The 17649-nt window shown below is 39.8% G+C and overlaps 2 protein-coding genes across 2 annotated transcripts in view; one reads left to right on the top strand and one right to left on the bottom strand.

The window, feature by feature from the left end:
* The window catches only part of Pdha1 (pyruvate dehydrogenase (lipoamide) alpha 1), a 16436-nt gene extending 350 nt beyond the window's left edge, over window positions 1-16086 (top strand). Inside the window, exons 2-11 of the mRNA XM_005414433.2 lie at window positions 4742-4801; window positions 5339-5512; window positions 6590-6716; window positions 7521-7612; window positions 8272-8364; window positions 9156-9311; window positions 9586-9657; window positions 12123-12190; window positions 13334-13442; window positions 13932-16086. Of these exons, the coding sequence (XP_005414490.1) occupies window positions 4742-4801; window positions 5339-5512; window positions 6590-6716; window positions 7521-7612; window positions 8272-8364; window positions 9156-9311; window positions 9586-9657; window positions 12123-12190; window positions 13334-13442; window positions 13932-14096 (1116 nt within the window). The 3' untranslated portion in view covers window positions 14097-16086. The remainder of the gene's footprint in view (window positions 1-4741; window positions 4802-5338; window positions 5513-6589; window positions 6717-7520; window positions 7613-8271; window positions 8365-9155; window positions 9312-9585; window positions 9658-12122; window positions 12191-13333; window positions 13443-13931) is intronic.
* The window catches only part of Map3k15 (mitogen-activated protein kinase kinase kinase 15), a gene marked incomplete at its 5' end in the record, with an annotated part of 93807 nt that continues 91073 nt past the window's right edge, over window positions 14916-17649 (bottom strand). The window contains 1 exon segment of the mRNA XM_013509902.1: window positions 14916-16823. Within this exon segment, the coding sequence (XP_013365356.1) occupies window positions 16649-16823 (175 nt within the window).

Genomic DNA, 17649 nt, shown 5'->3' with positions numbered 1-17649 from the left:
AGGGGGGCCGCGACCTTTGTTCTCCCCGGCGCGGCCGTGTCCACTCCCGGCCCGCGAGGAGCGGCGGCGAGCGGGCGCCCGGCGATGCCCCCAGCTCCGTGCGCAGTGAGCTCGCGTCTCCCGCAGCCCCAGCCCGTACCCGGGCAAGCGCGAGGTCCCCATAACGGCCCTTTTCCAAAACTGCCCCCGTGACCAGTCCTCGCATCGCCGAAGTGCAGAAAATCAGAGCCCAGTACGTAAGTGCCTACCTGGTAGGGTTGTCGTCAGCGTTCAATGAGTGGCACGTGCACACCTTTCTCCACCGCGCCTGGCACTTAGTTGCCGTTTGTTTTGAATAGCATTACTATTTGTAGCATTTTATGGATTGCCCAGTTTGGTATACTTTTGGTGAACATCTGTGCTGGGCCCTGAGGAGAGTTCAGACAGGGTTAGGCTGGTAAAAACCTTCCCTCCCTCCCTGTCTACATTTGAGCTTTTCTTGGCAGTCAGTTCAGGAGCAATCAAGCAGAACCCGGTGCAAACTTATCCTCCGTCTCAAACACACAGAGGCTTACTCAGATACTCTATCAACATTTGAATTGTAACTGGAAGCATACTTCTATGATGTATCTGTGCGTATATGCACGATATAGTCAACATTTAGTGAGGCTTTTTGTGGTACTCAAACTCAAACCCAGGGGCACTTGGCCACTGAACTACATTCCCCAGCCCTTTTTTAAAAATTTTGAGACAGGGTTTCCCTGGATTGCTAAGGCCAGCCCTGCACTCCTCATTTTCTGCTTCAGTCTCCTGAGTAGATGGGGTTATGAGTGTACCACTGTATCGGGCTGCTGAGCTGTTGATGTGTTTCAGGCAATAGACTAGGTACGTCATATGCTCTTTACCTAACTTAAACCACACATCAATTTTTTAGTTGAACATGAGTAATAGAGGCACGTTTTCAATGTACAGTGTCTTACTTATGGGCAGAAATAAGTTAGCTAAAGGTAAAGTTTGCTTATAGCTTTGAGGTGGACAAGAAATACAGTAGAATTAAAAACAGAAGCTTTGTTGAGGCTTCAACAGTGGAAAGGAAACTTCAGTAATGGAAAGGAACAAAGTTTCAAAGCTATTACTGAAATCAAACATGGAAGCTTTCAAAAATTAAATTGGAATTTGAAACTACTAAAAATATGTTAAATTTCGTACCTTTCTAGCAGAGTTTCTGCTTTAAAGATGTCATCCCATTTGGGAATAACTGTTGGTAGAAAGCAGCACATCCTTAAATTTTTATTGTTAGACTATTGATGGAAGGCAGTATTAGGGATCAAATCTGGGGTCCCAGGCCATGCTGGGCAACTGCTCTACCATTTAGCTACATCCCTAGTCCCTTGATGTATGTTTGTTATTTTTTCTGAAAGTTAGATTTATCATTTCCTATATTTGTAGGGTTCTTTTTCCATACTTTACAGCAGGAAAAAAATTCAATTTCACAGATGAAATCACCTTAGAAAGTGCCCAGTTTTCTTCTCACTTCGTAGTATAAACTCTTCAGATAATTAGTTTTCTTTGTGACTATACTTACATGATAATTAGGAACCATTCCTGAAGCTTCTAAAGCTATCAAAAATTAAGTTTTACTTTTATCTTTCTAAAGAATGAAATATTAAACTAATATGTAAGCTATATTTTGTATAAATATGAAAATCTTTTTTTTTTTGGTACTGGAAATCTAACTCAGGACCCCGAGCTTGCCATGCAGGCACTTGTGCCACTGAGCTATATCCCCGGCCGAAAATCTTTTTCTTAAGTATAATACAAACTAGATCATGGGTTTTACTTTTATATTATACATGTAAAAAGACATATTATTTTTTGTTTGTTTGTTTTTCTCCGGTACCGGGAACCGAACTCATGACCTTGCACTTGCCAGGCAGGCGCTTTTGCCACTGAGCTAAAAATCCCCAGCCCTAAAAAGACATTTTAAAATATAAACCTTTTCCCAAAAAATTCTAAGAAGTAATAAGCAGTGGCTCACCCAACCTAGGCAAACTCATGTACTTGTAGTACCATCTGCTTGATATCAGCACAGGGAGAAAGATTAGGTAGTTTGATGGCTATGACATTTCTGCCTAAAGTTACTGTCCTTATCTTCCCATTCAGGACTCTGCATGGCTTTTTCCCTTTGCATTTTTTATTCTCTTATTTTGGAGGGATGGAGATTTGGAGGTCTGTCTCAAGCTTGGATTATCATCATCTCATCACAGAGTGTTTGAAATGAAGCTTTGAAATGAATTATAAGATTGTGATTTCATGTTTGAATGAGGATAGTTTTTGAGGTTCTTCATGGAGAGAGACTGAATTGTATTTGAAAATTTTTGTCTTATTGTTTGTATTTCTGTTATGATTCCTTTTGTGACATCTTTTCTACCATTATTCTTTAGCTTTATGAGTAGTGGTTAAGGTTTTTAACTTACACTGGTAGAATATGGAATTTAAAAAAATATTTTCCTGTATTTGAATGATTCCTATGTATTTAGGAAGTTAATGTTTTTACTTTATTGAATAAATTGTTCATGGTCTCTGTCAAAGAGGAATCTCATTTAGGGACTGGGGGCATAGCATAGTAGTAGAGCATGTGCTTAGCATGTGTGAGGCCCTGGGTTCAATCCCCAGCAACAAACACAGGGTGGGGGAAGGCCTCCTATCTAAAGGAGACTTTTAATGACCCTCCAAAGAAAATGAAAGATAAAGTTATCTTTTCAGCAATCTCAGTTAAAATAATGATAGACACACTTCCGATAGGACTTTTAGCTTCTTTAATTTTTTCTTTTACCCCGTTATATCAGTGGTTATGTTTATTTTTGAGATTCATACAGTTGAATCTAGGTGAGAAAATAATCTTTCTGGAAGTCCTAATTTTTGCCCTTCCTGCTCTTTGTTATATAGCACTGCCTGTCATCCTTCACTGTTTGACTTTATGATTGAGAATTTACCTTTTCTCTGTTACTGTTGCCTAGCTAGTTTGGTCTCTACTTTTATATCATTCCAAATACTGTAGTTTCCGTAGTTGTACCTGGAAATTTATTTCACAATACAACAGATATTTCTGGCTCTGCCAAATAATTTTAACTGCCAAAAAAATCAGTGTTATGATTGGCAAACATAACCATTTGTTTGCTAGTTCCCTCTTGACTTTACTTCTTCCTCAATTCCCAAATGTTCTTCATTCCAAGACAGATTAGTAGACCCTACCTCAAATTTAGAGGAGGTATTTATCTTTAGTATTTAGGGTTTTTCTCCCCTCTTCGGCAGTATCACTGTCTCTTTGTTGGTTTTATCAGATAATGGTATAGTAGTCCTCCCTTAACTGAGGTTCTGCTTTCCTTGGTTTCAGTTGCCTGTGGTCTGCTATTGTCTGAAAATACTAAATGGGAAGTTCCAGAAGTAAACAAGTTAGGAACTTTGTGTGCCATTCTGAGTAGTGTGTTGAAATCTTAGTGTCCAGTTTAGAGAGTGAATATCCCTTTGTCCAGGTCTCTACTGTGTATATGCTACCTTCCTGTTAGTCACTGAGGCACCCTCTTGGTTATCTCATCAACCATCTCAGTTTTGCAGGGCTTGTATATCAGGTTGCATACTACTGGTGACTTTAGGCATTAATTGGGGGTCTTGGAACATTTTCCTCACTGATAAGGCAAAGACATAAATCGATACTAGCTTTCTCCCTACTGGCTTGTATACTCAGGAGTACTTTTGGCAGGTTGATCCTAACTCTTCACTATGATTAAGTCTAGTGCTAGAATTTGGACGGTAACAAACCATTTTACGACTATAGATCAAACATGCTTTTTAATGGGATCTGATGAGTATGCTTCAAGTCTCCCTGGAAAGATACACAGGTTTACATGTCAGCATGCGAAAATATGGCAGAAAGAGGCTACGGTAGTTCAGCATTGCTAATTTTAAGTCTTTGTGGTCTAACCTGAATCTTAGCCATCACATAGAATATTTTTATTGTGACCAGTTCTGTTCAGTTCTAAAAGTGTAAAGAAATTATTTCCAGTAGTGATAGCTACCCAAGAAGGGAACACTTTTAGACAATTTTTCCTTCTGAGGCTTTAGGAGGAGCCTGCCTAAGCTTTAGGCTGTCCGTATTGTAAAGCTGATGACTCAAGTCCTTTTTTTTAAGTCAGGGTGCTAAATATCTTTGCTTCTATCTTGTGTGCTTCTCACTAATGTATTTATCTCTTACTTGTAGTAGTTTAAAGTATTTTTCTTTACAAGTCTATGTCATAGATAAGTGAAGTTTGCTTGGAATAGAAATTAACTGGTAGCTTTATTTGAAGTATAACTTTGGAAATGAACTTCTAGAGTGCTCAAATGAACAGTATCATGTTATGGCTAAGAATAGCACAAATAAAGTTCACAGAATATTTAGTCTCTTCAACTTGGCTATTGATTTCATTATAATCTCACTATAATGTCTTTGAAATAAAATGACCAAATATATGGGTTTGGTTTTTGACACCATTCTCTTTGGCTTCTGATAGGGATATGATAGTGTTTCATTGGTCAAAACATGAATTCATTTTAGAAGGCAAGGAATATACGAGGATAGTGAATAGAATAGAAGTCTAGGAACATTTTGGGGCTTATTAGTTTCATGACTGCGTCTTTCTAACAGATTCATGATAATAATGACTTTCTAAAATAAGTGACTAAAAAATACTGATTTATTTGTATATTTTTCTCTTTTTAGTCGAGCAGAGTGCTAGTGGCATCCCGTAATTTTGCAAATGATGCTACATTTGAAATTAAGGTAAGAATTGTTTTATTTTGTGCTGTATTTCCATAGGTACCCTTTGGTATAGTTTTACATTTAGAATGAAACGTTAATATTTGGACTTATTTTGTTATTTTCTTCCAAATGTCCCAGAATCAAAAGTTTAAAGAAGTTTAGCAAAAATAAGTATTTATTTTTAGTAGTTTGCTGGTGGTTTTTTTTTGGGGGGGCTGCTTAAAAATAATAGAAACTTACTCCAAAGTTTAGGGTGTGATTCAGTGAAACATTTGAATAAGATTCTTAAATGTCTCTTTGAAGATTCGTCTTTCAGTCTATAACTCAGTTGAGTTCTAGGGGTTTTCAGTGAAAATGAGATCTTAGATCACCCTACGCCCATCCCATTGGACAGTGAGGTTTATAGATTGAGGGCATCAGAAGCAATGTGACATGGCCGATGTGCTCCTTTGCTGTTTTTCAACTTGAGTATCATTTGTAAGGGAGTTGGATCGTAGAACGAGTCAGCAGTGTTTGCTGTGCAGTAACTAGAGGATGCCCACCTTTACTTCACCTCAGAAATGTGATCTTCACCGGCTGGAAGAGGGCCCACCTGTCACCACAGTGCTCACCAGGGAAGACGGACTCAAATACTACAGGATGATGCAGACTGTGCGCCGAATGGAGTTAAAGGCAGACCAACTGTATAAGCAGAAAATCATCCGTGGTTTCTGCCACTTGTGTGATGGTCAAGTGAGTGGTGGCTGTGTAGTTGTGTTACTTAGGTGTTTAAAGAGTTACTGCTGATTGGTTTTTACTGTCCTTTTCAGATTTCAGGCTGGTATTTTACAATAAAAACTAGAATGCCAAAACCCACTATGAAGTTTAGGCTAAAGCATTCATTCACACATAGTATCCTGTACCTGCTCTTAGATAGAATGCTGTTATTTTAAAATTTTCTGGCATTGCAGTAATCTGTACCCTCTTTGGAGAAAGGGTTGTTTTGTTGGTCTGTCACTTTGTAGGTTTAGGCCAGGGATTACAAATTCAAATGTGTCCAAGGCCCAGCTAGGTATAGTGAGTGAGCGAAGAAAGCCAAAAATGTGAAACATGGAGAATGGTGACACAACCAATAGTAAGCTGGGATGGGTGCTTCGTACCTAGGAGGAGGCCAGACTTGGTTCTAGCCAGTTCATACTAGATGAAGAGAGTGGCCTACGGCTTCCTATTGGTTGCTTTTCCAGAAAGAGACAGAAGACTCAATTTTCATATGACATTCCCTCAATGTTTTAACATTGGCATCTGACTCAGGCTTTTTTTTTTCCCCTTTTCTGGTGGTGGTACTAGGGACCAGACCCAGGGGCGCTTTACCACTGAGTACATCCTCAGCCATTTTATTGAGACAGTGCTCCACTAAGTTGCATATCAGACTCAGTCCTTCTGCCTTAGTGCCTTGTTGAGCCTAGCTCTTTGTGTTTTTTTTGGCACCGGGAATCAAACTCACAATCTCAGGCTTGCCAGGCAAACACTTATGCTGCTAAGCTACATCCCCGGCCCATGTTTTGTTTGCTTTTGTTCTACTTTTTAATCACTCTACAGAGGAAACAGTACACCTGCAGGTTATTAGTTTATGGCTTCTGGTTTGGCCCTTGCTCTCCACTTTGCTTTTGATAAAAAAAAAAAAATAGCCACTTTCTGTGGTTATTTTTACTAGTTCTACTCACCCATGTTTCATAACATAATGCTTCACAGCATTTGGTCTAACAGAAACCTTTTTTATCCAGAAATGTGTATTATGTTACCTCATGGTTTCTTCCCCTTTTAATGCAGGAAGCCTGCTGTGTGGGACTCGAGGCTGGCATAAATCCTACGGACCATCTGATCACAGCCTACCGGGCTCATGGCTTTACCTTTACTCGGGGCCTTTCTGTCCGAGAGATTCTAGCAGAACTAACAGGTTTGCTGTGGATTTACAAAAAGGGGGAGTGAGTTGATGGCATTTTCAAATAGCTCCCAATAAGATGCTGACTGTTCTGAGTATTAGAAAGGATCTTTTTTTTTTTTTTTTTTTTTTGGTGCTGGGACTCGAACTCAGGACCTTGCACTTGCCAGACAGGTTCTTGTGCAGCTGAACTATATCCCCAGCCCCCTGTTCTGAGTATTAAAATCGATTTTGAGTTTAATATTAAAAACAAAATAAAAAACCTCTCGTTTAGTGCTCTGGTACGTCTATTATGCTTTTGAGTAAATTGACCATTTGTGAAGTCATCTGGGCCCTCAGGTAAAAATTTTAAAAACATTAGTGGTGTACAGTACAGTGAGAATGTGGTTTGATCTCGCTCCAGCATGCCAACAGAAAACCAGCAATCATAAAGTAATTTGGGGTGAAGCATTCCACAGTGTATAGTGTAGGTTCTAGGAATCGTTTTAGTATTTCTTGTCCTCCTTGACTGTTATTAAACTGTTTAGTGTACTCATGTAGGAGAAGTCAGAAGATGTGTGCAACCGGCGAAAAAAGCTCAGCATACCACACTAAACGTCTGAAGGCAACTAAGTGGGCAGGGGCAAACATCTGAAGGAGCAGAGGGAATGGTCAAGGACATGGGATTAATCTGACCTTCCTTACTGAAGGACAGAGAAATGAGGTTTTTGTGGAGGGACAGAAAATGATTGAACTGGCCTCAAGAGGAAGAATATGGGGTATGGTTTTGTTTTGAATATTTGTTTTTTTTATACCTGCGCGATATACTGCCATTTCTAGGACGAAGAGGAGGTTGTGCTAAAGGGAAAGGAGGATCTATGCACATGTATGCGAAGAACTTCTACGGGGGCAACGGCATTGTCGGAGCTCAGGTAGCTGAGTATGAGGATCATATGCTTCCATAGACTTGATCTTGGCTCAGGATTTCAGTACTTGAGGGACTGGTTTGCTTTTAAAGACCTATTCCTTCTTACCCTACCCTATGAGCAATTAATAAGTAGATTTGGATAGTGATTTAAAATTTATTTTTCAGGTATTTATAAGTAAGCAAAAGCCTCTAGTAGTGGAGCTAGCCTTTCTTTCACCTTTTATATTTCAGTGTGTTAATTGCTTCATCACATCACCTTTGCCCTCTGTGTGCTCCTAGGCAGTGCTAACACTGGGGCCAGACTAGAAGCGGGGGAGGGTAGAATCTCAGGAGCAAATTAACAACATGCAATTATTTCTGCTATAGTAAGATTCTATTAAATATGTTTTAAATCTAGGTTTTCTTTTTTGACTGTAGGATTTGTCGTTGAACCCGTGGGTACAGAAATGTCATGGTCAGCTGGTTGAAACATAGTATTTATTCGTGTTACTTTACTGATTAGTTGAAAATATTGGGGTGAGGGAACAAAGGCAGGGTTAGGATAGGAAGAGTTTGTGGCAACAGTAAAATTGCTGTCTCCGACCCTGTTCAGGAGTTAAAATTCAGAGTACTGCTCCTCTGAAGGGTTTCTGTGGTTCCTTTCTCCGTCATCCTTCATGTTAGGTGCCCTTGGGAGCTGGGATTGCTCTGGCCTGCAAGTACAATGGGAAAGACGAAGTCTGTTTGACATTATATGGTGATGGTGCTGCTAATCAGGTAAGTATGTATCTCTTCACTTTCCAGTGGTGATTTTATTTCCAAAGCTTGAAAGTTCATAGTTAAGTTCATAAAGAAATGCAGTGTTACTTATCAGTTGAAATAACATTTCATATAGCAAGGTGACGTTTGATTTTAAGGCTGTATTGGAGATTTACTTCCTGGCATGTTTCGCCAGAACCTTATGGGGCACATTCCTGTGAGGGACCTCTGTTTTGCTCTGATTAGTGCTTCACAAGTGCTCTGTGGTGAAGATCCTTTTCTTCCTTTTAAATGTCTGACCTGTTGCAAACCAGTATTATAATATACAGGCTCCTTCTCTTGGATGCCAGGGAAATGTCAAATTCCTATATTGGTGTCTGAGCCCGACCCTTCATTTCTTTGCTGTTTATAAGGCACTCAGTGAGTCCCTGTTCTAGAGCTTATTCTCAGGTGATGCTTCACTCTGATTATCCAGTAGATCTGATAATTATAATAAAGCATAAAACACATTTTTACATGATTTTTTCCCAGTGTACACCATCTTACTAGTGGGTCCCCAAACAAACCAGTTTTCTCATTTGTCACTTCCCTTAGTTGCAAGAGTGTGATGCCTGCCGTTTCTCCTCGCTGCTCCCAACACATGTTCTTTTCCCTTGCCACCAGGAACTTGGTTTTAGAAGATGAGGCTTTTTAGCCTTCAGGCAGTTGCAACAACCTTAGGCAGAATAACAACTGTCAGGGATGATGAGGATGAGGTCCAGAAAAATAAGCAAAATGAAACCACTTGAACTTTCTGTACATACTTCCAGGGTCAGATATTTGAAGCTTACAATATGGCAGCATTGTGGAAATTACCTTGTATTTTCATCTGTGAGAATAACCGCTATGGAATGGGAACATCTGTTGAGCGAGCCGCAGCCAGCACCGATTACTACAAGAGAGGCGATTTTATTCCTGGGCTGAGGGTAAGAACACCTGTTGTAGACCCAGAGCCACACCCTCTCAGCTAGATGTCCTTCTGCGCACTTTTGGCAGTCTTAGAAAACTTGCAATCTTTTATCTTCTTACACATGAATGGGTTGTGTCGAAGTAAAATGGGGAAGCTGGGAGTGTGGCTTAGTGGTAGAGCACTTGCCTAGCAGGCATGAAGCCCTGCGTTCCACCCCCACCACTGCTCCGCCGAAAGTATAAAGTGGGTTTGGACAGTTTGTGTTCTGCTCCTTTCACCTTTATTAACAGGTAGATGGAATGGATATCCTGTGTGTCCGAGAAGCAACAAGGTTTGCAGCTGCCTATTGTAGATCTGGGAAGGTAAGACTGTCCAGAAACTTTCTCTTAGGCCTCTGGGCTAAAAATTTTCAATGACATTTATGTCTTTTAAAGTTCAAAGAAGGCTTCCAACGTGCCTATTGTAGTTACTCAGGGATGGCTGCTGATTGAGGTATATAAGATAGAAGTGGAGCCCAGTCCGGTGAGTGAGTAAATATGAATAGCATGGTCAGGGGCTGGGGATTTAGCTCAGCTGCAAAGCGCCTGCCTGGGAAGCGCAAGGTCGTGAGTTCGGTTCCTGGTACTGGAGAAAACCCCCCCCCCCAAAAAAAATGAATAGCATGGTCTGAGTAGTGCACCTCAGAGACACTCCACATTTCCTTCACTTGAGGTTAACTCTTCGAATGCTTCCTACGGTTTTCGTGTCTTCTCATCATGGATAATCTATTTTGCCTTTCGGTGAGGTTCATTATGTGCCCCGCCCCATTAATCATAAGCCACTTGAGTGACCAGATTGGGGTTTCTCACATTATCCAGCTAGGAACTTTGCATTCAATAGAAACTGGTTTTATACAAATTAAACAACATGGTTAAAGTGTATAATCTTAGTTTTGCTGCATCCTTCTTTCAGAAACTTTACCTTTTAGTTCTAGTATATGGAAGTAAGGGAGAGGGGAACAGTGGTATTGACCTAAAGAGTACCTTCAACATTGGTAGAAATTTAGTAATAGTTCTCCCTAAGTCACTGTTCTACAGCTCATGTGGTTTACCTAACAGTGACAGTGACATGCCATATGTGTACGTTTGGGCAGTAATGCAAATCACATGTGGTTAGCAGTGATGAAAATGTTAGGAAAGAGGGAAAGGAAGCCAGGAGGAAGAGGTAATGTGCCATGAGACAATGAGAAGGGTAAACTACAGCAGGACTAAGGTTGGCTACAGCGGGCTGGGCAGTCTATATTAGGACCGTAAGTCTAAGGAAAGGTAGAACAAACCAAGGTGATGGATCTCTTGCAGATAAAAGAGGTGCAGGGGACCAAAGGGGAGGGCTGAGAGGAGGAGATGGGGAAATAGAGTGAAGATGTCCCAGGTACAAGGTCCTAATAACCTCAATGAATGTGGACATAATATGGCATAAAAAATGAACTATGATTAATTGTATCAACAAGAATGAAAAGGGGCAAAGAGGAACTAGAGGAAAGGTGAATAGAGAGGGAAGAGGATTTAAAAGAAAAGAAGGTATATTATACATTTGTACTAACTCCCCAAGATGATTGTAAAATGTACTACCCAAAAAAAAGGAGCAAGGGGGCTAGACCCTGGGGGGTGGGTGTTGTCCCCATTTCTCTGTATTTGAAAAGGAAATGTAGGGCTTAACCTTGAACAGAAACAAGAGTTTATAGGATGTGATGATGAAATCCTGATCTTGGAACTGAGGGGAGGATCTGGAATCCTCCTTGTCACCTCAGCCCAACCCACTATGATTCCAGAAAGAGAGGGACAGTTGAAGGATCGATACATGTTAGGCAGTATACTTTTTACATTTTTTTTTAATCTTTACAATTCTGAATTAGGTATGTTTTGCCTATTTTGCTGATGAGAAAACTGAGGCATAGCAGTTCAAGAATATGGCTACCATATCTTAGAGCCAAGATTAGAAACCCCAAGCACGTGGCCTGAGCCAGGTCCCCATCCCACTTACTACACCAGACTACCCAGGGTTCCTTTATCCATCCCCTTCCTTTCAATAAAAACACATTGAGCACGTTAGTGTGGCATAAACAAGCCACTTGGTGCTGCACAGCAGAGTTGTTAGGTTTGAGGTATCAGAGATTATTGGTGTCTGCTGGCTGTTTTTGCACATCAGCAAGGTCCAGGTGAAGTGGGATTGGCTGTCATCCCCTGTGAAACACTGCATGAAATGGGCCAAATTTACTGAGGTAGAAACGGAAATCTACCTACCCAGTATCCATGGGCTCTGTAATGTGCTCAGTGTTTTGTTTTGTTTTGTTTTGTTTTGTTTTGTTTTCTTGAAAACAAACTATTGGCGGGTTGCTTTACTAACTTCCTATTAGAAATGAGATGGGTGAGCTGTAATCCTAGCTATTCAGGAGACTGAGGAAGGAGAATCGAAAGTTGAAGGACAGCCTGGTGTACTTAGTGAGATCATGTCTCGAAACAATAAAAAGGAAATGCAAGGTCCTGAGTTCAATTTCTGGTACAAAAAAAAAAATTAAAAAAAAAAAACAAAAGGGCTGAGGGTATAGCTCGGTGGTAGAGCACTTTCATACAGTGTGTGAATCCCTGGATTCCATCGCCAGTATCCCCCCACACACACAAAAGGCTGAAATGGGCAATAAAATAGGTGTCAAAAATTCCTGTCAACTCGGCTGATTTATAGGTGATAACCAAAATATATTGGTTGCTACAGGGGTCTTCCTTTTGAGGCGGGAACTATTGGCATGCTGTTCCATCATCTTACTGTCCACTTATGGGTCCTGTTTTAGGGGCCCATCCTGATGGAGCTACAGACTTACCGTTACCATGGACATAGTATGAGTGATCCTGGAGTCAGGTACAGTCATGCGGTGTTTGTGTGGGGATCCCAGAGTGGGTGAGCTTTGAATGGTGTTTCTGACATGAAAAGCATTTGCTTTTGAAATCAGTTCATTTTATTCATCAAGTTTCTAACTCCAATTAGAGTTACTTAGTGTGAAAACAGTGCTCCTAAAGAAATTGGTTCCAATATAAAAAGCATTCTGAAGATCTCTACAATATGTGCTATGTGTTAGCTGAGAAGTAATTTTTAAAAAGCATTGTATAACTAAATTGCAGAGGGAAATTGTTGCATAAAACAGGTCTTATGGGAAAGTAGCATTTTGAGGGTGTGCAGTTTATGTAGGTATTACCTGAAGTTTACACATGGCAGATTCTGCCCCAAGAGGATTAGGATTTGGAAATGTTCCAACTCATGGCAAGCAAGGCCCATTGGCTCATGGAGTGTTCAGTAAGTAGCTATATGTTAATCAAAACAGGTGGGTTACATGGGAAGGTGTGAGTTTTCCTTTTTCACTTAGTAGCTCTAGCATGTAATTCTGTAATTGAAAAGTCAATTTAGTTAAATAAGCCTTTGTAGAATGGATTTCTAAGGGAAAATGTACAGAGTAGTTTATAAAAGGAGAACCCTTGCTTTTAGTCAGTGTTATTTCAAATATGATATAGGAAAAGAATATACAGTATTATATAATCTAAAATTGGAAATCCTGATAACCAAGTTTTTGCCAGCCATGCTACTTTGGGCTTTTCAGGGAGAAAGGTAAGGCACATGTACTTTCTGCTTGCTTGGCGTTCTGATGCCTCAAAGTCTGTAATTATCACTGCTGCCACTATCCACGTAAAATATAGGAGCCTGAAGAGATAGGACATGTGATTCTTCCTTCGTACATTACTTCCAGATGAAGGAAGCAAACCAACACTTGGTTTGTTTTCAAAACGCAAGAGAAGCCCTGTGAGTTACAGTGTACAATTTCCTGTAAGAGATACAATCAACTTTTACAAGCTATTAGCTGCCGCCTTGTGTTCTGAAAGTTTGCCTGTGTTCTTCCCGCAGCAACATTGGTAGTGACCTGCCCCTTGCTTTCCAAAACGTACTGCTATATTTCACTAAGCTGTCACCTCACCAAGCAATTCTTGCCTATCACTGTTTCCCTCCCCATAGTTACCGTACACGAGAAGAAATTCAGGAAGTAAGAAGTAAGAGTGACCCTATTATGCTTCTCAAGGATAGGATGGTGAACAGCAATCTTGCCAGTGTTGAAGAATTAAAGGTATAGTCACTCTTGGTGGTTTAAGTCTGGCTTTAAAGGTTGGCTTTCCTTTTTTTTTTGGCTTTCCTTTCTTGGCAATCCCTCTCCCAAAAAAAGTTGCCACAGAGTCATCAGTGAGTTTGTCTAAGCCAAGAAAGTGATGTGAAATCTCTCAGGACTGTTCTTAAGATGTGATGGGCACTGAACTGCGTAATAGGAAAGTACATGTTATCCCAGGACATTAATTATATTGGCAAAAAAACCTTTACATCTTCCCCTAATTGCCGAGTTCTTTCTTCTTAAAAATACACTTTGGATTTTTAATTGATAGCCAGTCCCTAGGTTAGCTACCTGTGTAATTGTCATTTAAACTCTTCAAAGTTACCAACTGTTGGCACTTTTAATACTAGAAGTTACACTTATAGCATCAACAGGTTCTGAGTAGAACTCTAGTTGGCACTTAAATTGCTATTTATTCAGAAATCTCTTGTGCTATAATCTAATGTTTAGGAAATTGATGTTGAAGTGAGGAAGGAAATCGAGGATGCTGCCCAGTTTGCCACAGCTGATCCTGAGCCGCCTCTGGAAGAACTAGGCCATCACATCTACAATAGCGACCCACCCTTTGAAGTGCGTGGTGCTAACCAGTGGATCAAATTCAAGTCAGTCAGTTAACAGGAGACCACATGTAATGGGTGGGCTATTCATCAGCAACTATAAGGAACTCTGTTTTCAACTTTGAGGAATAATATCCAAAAAATATAAGTCTTGGAAACTTTTTAAATAGCATGTAAATTATATTAAGGAGTAATGGCATGCAGGTTGTATATTAGTGCTTAAGTGCTTTGTGTGAATATATAAAAACAGGTAAAAGTATACTCCTCTCGCAAATTATTTCCTAAAATAGTTTACATTTGTCTAAACAGAAGAACAATTCTTTGAGTATTCCAACCCTGTCACCTCTTTGGCTGGAGATCACTGGCCTTGAGGAATCATTGCTATATTCTCAAAGGACCCCTAGCCCTCACAGGTAGTGTGGATGCAGAAGACTGTTGACACCGATATTTTTTCTCCAACATTGTTTATTATTATAAGATTTTAGTCATGTTTTATTGTAAGATTTCAAAGACCAAATTATTTCATTTTCTCCATTTATACATTCACATAAACATGAAGTTATCTTAAGTTACATTCCTATTAGATAATAAATTCAAGGCACATTTGTATCTGTTCTATCTTATCATTTAAGTGCTATAGTAATAAATAAGGGGTACGGGGCTTCTCTTTAAACACTTATTCCTTTCTATCAGTTACTGTAGGGTGTGGTGACTTTTTCCATCAATTACAGTAGGGTGTGGTGAGTTTTTTCATGGAAGTAAAATTAATTTCTAAGAACTTTCTAATATGCTGGGATATCTAAATTAAGATTCACTATTCATATTACATGTACTTCTATAAATCTATAAAATGTTTATCAGTAGCAGACTAAAAAAATTCAGTAAGAACAATCTTTAAAACTTCAGGTTCTTAAAATAATGGAACAAGTCTTTCTTTTGTAAACTCAGCAGAATTTGTGGCATATGGAAGCTGAAGCTTGAGCCACAAACATGTCGACTATTTGCTTACTCTTCCTCCGGTGTAGCTGCAGCCCCAGAGGACACCTGAGCCTGTTCTCTGTGCTGGGAGATCTCTTGCCAGATTCTGTGGAACATACCACCACTGTGAAATAAAAAAGAGTTCTAAGAAAGGCAAATTTCAAACTAAAAATCCCAAATACTTATCTAGGAGTCCTTATGGCAAAAAGTATAGTATGTAACTCCAGAGTTAACATTTGCTATCTGTTCTCAAAAGCGCAGTCCCTAACTTAGGCACTTCACAGAAACATTCGTATATGAAGGTGATACTTGTGCCCCAGCACTGGTAGGACTTGGCCTTAGAAACGTGTGCAGAAGTACTGAGGGATCTGTGTAAGGCCATTTAAAGTGACACAGGAATAAGAGCGCAGGTTACCATTTAAAGAGAACTGAGTGTAGTATGCTGGCACCTCATGCCATACCTTGGCCTTTTCCTAACTTGAACCTAGCAGAATTCCAGATTTACTTCAGATTGGGGAGGGGAGAAGTTGCCAGCACTATGTTTTCTACTTTATTTTAAAGTATATTCACACAAAAAAAAGTTCTGTTATACAAACTGTATTGAACCTCTTACCGTAGTTGAAGGCGCTTTAGGTCTTCCTTAGTGATATTGTTAAGAATATCAGAAAGAGTGTAACCCTGTCCAACAATCTGAAACAAAGACGAAGTACGTAAGAGATAAGCAGCTTTTTGACAACATCATAGGAATCATTTTTGGTTATAAATGTACCTTTTCAATTGTATCTGCATCTGCTCCTTGCAGTTGCAACCACGCTATAAGCTCTTTATCTGCTGGCATCTCTGCAGTACCTGTAATGATTAGAAACTCTTGTATATTAACATGCTATTCAAAAGTAAAATGGATGTAAGAAACTATCGAGAATGTAAATGTGATGTGAAAAGATGAGTTAAACCTGTATTATTCAGCTGCCGTATATATATTATACAATTCATAATTCATGGGTTTGTTTTACAGAGAGCAGAATGATCCTTACCTACCCTACCTTTAATAAATGTATAACTTGGTATGATACCTGTCTCAGTTTAAATACTTATTTCCCTATCTTTAAAGTGCCTTATCTTAGGGATGTACTGTATCTCCCAAACTGCACTGGAAATAAAATGAGAAACCAGGCTTTGTGCCAGAGCTTATCCATTCCACATTCTAAGTGGCAACTGTAGCTCTTCTAAGTGTCACAAAATGAGAAGTGTACTGAAGTATAATTTGCACAGTAAACCACTCTTTTAAGGGGTACTTAATGTCACTCATGTCACTACTACCACAATCAAGGTGCATTTCCACACCCCAAGAAGCTGTCATGTGTTTATAATTTCTTCTCTTTCCTGTTCATTCTCATTTATTCTGTTCCTTTATTTCTGCCTTTTCCAGAGTACTATGTGAATAGAATCACAGTATATAGCCTTTGAATCTGGTTCTTGTACTCAGCATACTGCATTTGCAATCTATCCCATGTTGTTGAATAGACCAGTAGTTCCCTTTTATTGTTAATATTCCAGAACCTACTAGAGTTCTGGTTTCACAGAAGATAACCTCAGCTCTTTCTCCAAGCTGGTTAGAATATTAGCCAGCTTTTAAGTAGTTTCTCTCTCACATGCAAACACACCTAAAATAGGGCAAATAGAAAATGACTCACCATTACTTTCGCATTGTAAGTGAAGGTGGTACACTTCTTGAGATTTCTGTTCGAGAGTTCGTTTGAGAAGATTCTGGTACTCTCTCTCTTTTTGAGCTAGGTTTTCTAAAAGTCTGGTTTAAAAGGAAAGAAAAAACGCCATTCAGAGAGCCCAGTACCATCTAATCCAACTCAAACATTTGTTGAATGTTAGAGATTTAACTGGCAGGGGCATCCCAACAGCCCACAGAGAGAAGTGATATACTGTTCTTAAAGGGTTCTGCCTCAGGTTTTATCTCATATAGGGGAAACTTCCTTGTGTTTTTCCTCTCCTTGGAAACAATGCTTTCAGCATGAGTATATTTTTGCAATGGAATGTTTGTGTCCTCCTGAAATTCTTCTGTTGAAATCCTAACCCCAAGGTGCTATTTTTAAGGGTGGACCTTTGGGAAATAAAAATAACACTCTTATGGAAAAGATCCCAAAGATTCCTTTGTCCCTTCCATCTTGCAAGAATGCAGTGAGTAGACGGCCATCTGTGAACCAGGAAGTGGGCCCTTACCAGAAACTAAGTCTGCTACCACCGTGATCCTGGACTTTGTTTCCAGAGCTGTGAGCAGTACCTCTTGTTTGTAAGCCACCCACTGTATGAGATTTTGTCATAGCAGCCTGAGTGGACTAAGATAGTTTTGTCTCAGAATGCATCAGGAACCAGCAGTTAATTTGGTGGGATCAGTAGGAGTCACTTAGAAGGGCAGTCTGATTAAACTTGTCTCTTAAGGTAAAGTAGTTGAGACTAGGATGGTCAGAGTCCTTCTTCCTCACAAAAGGAGTAAACCAAGGGGATTGCTTCTGATGACAGCTGGGGCCCGAGAAGGAACAGTGAGTGGTACAACTTCACTATGTGGAAGATGTCACAGTCACTGAGCATTCAACGCAGAATCCAGGACTGCTTACCAA

The sequence above is a fragment of the Chinchilla lanigera genome, unplaced genomic scaffold (genome assembly GCF_000276665.1).
Source record: "Chinchilla lanigera isolate Chin_1 unplaced genomic scaffold, ChiLan1.0 scaffold00185, whole genome shotgun sequence".
In the NCBI taxonomy this organism is placed as follows: domain Eukaryota; kingdom Metazoa; phylum Chordata; class Mammalia; order Rodentia; family Chinchillidae; genus Chinchilla; species Chinchilla lanigera.
Note: the sequence above shows the minus strand (reverse complement) of the source record. Positions and strands in the feature narration are given on the sequence as shown.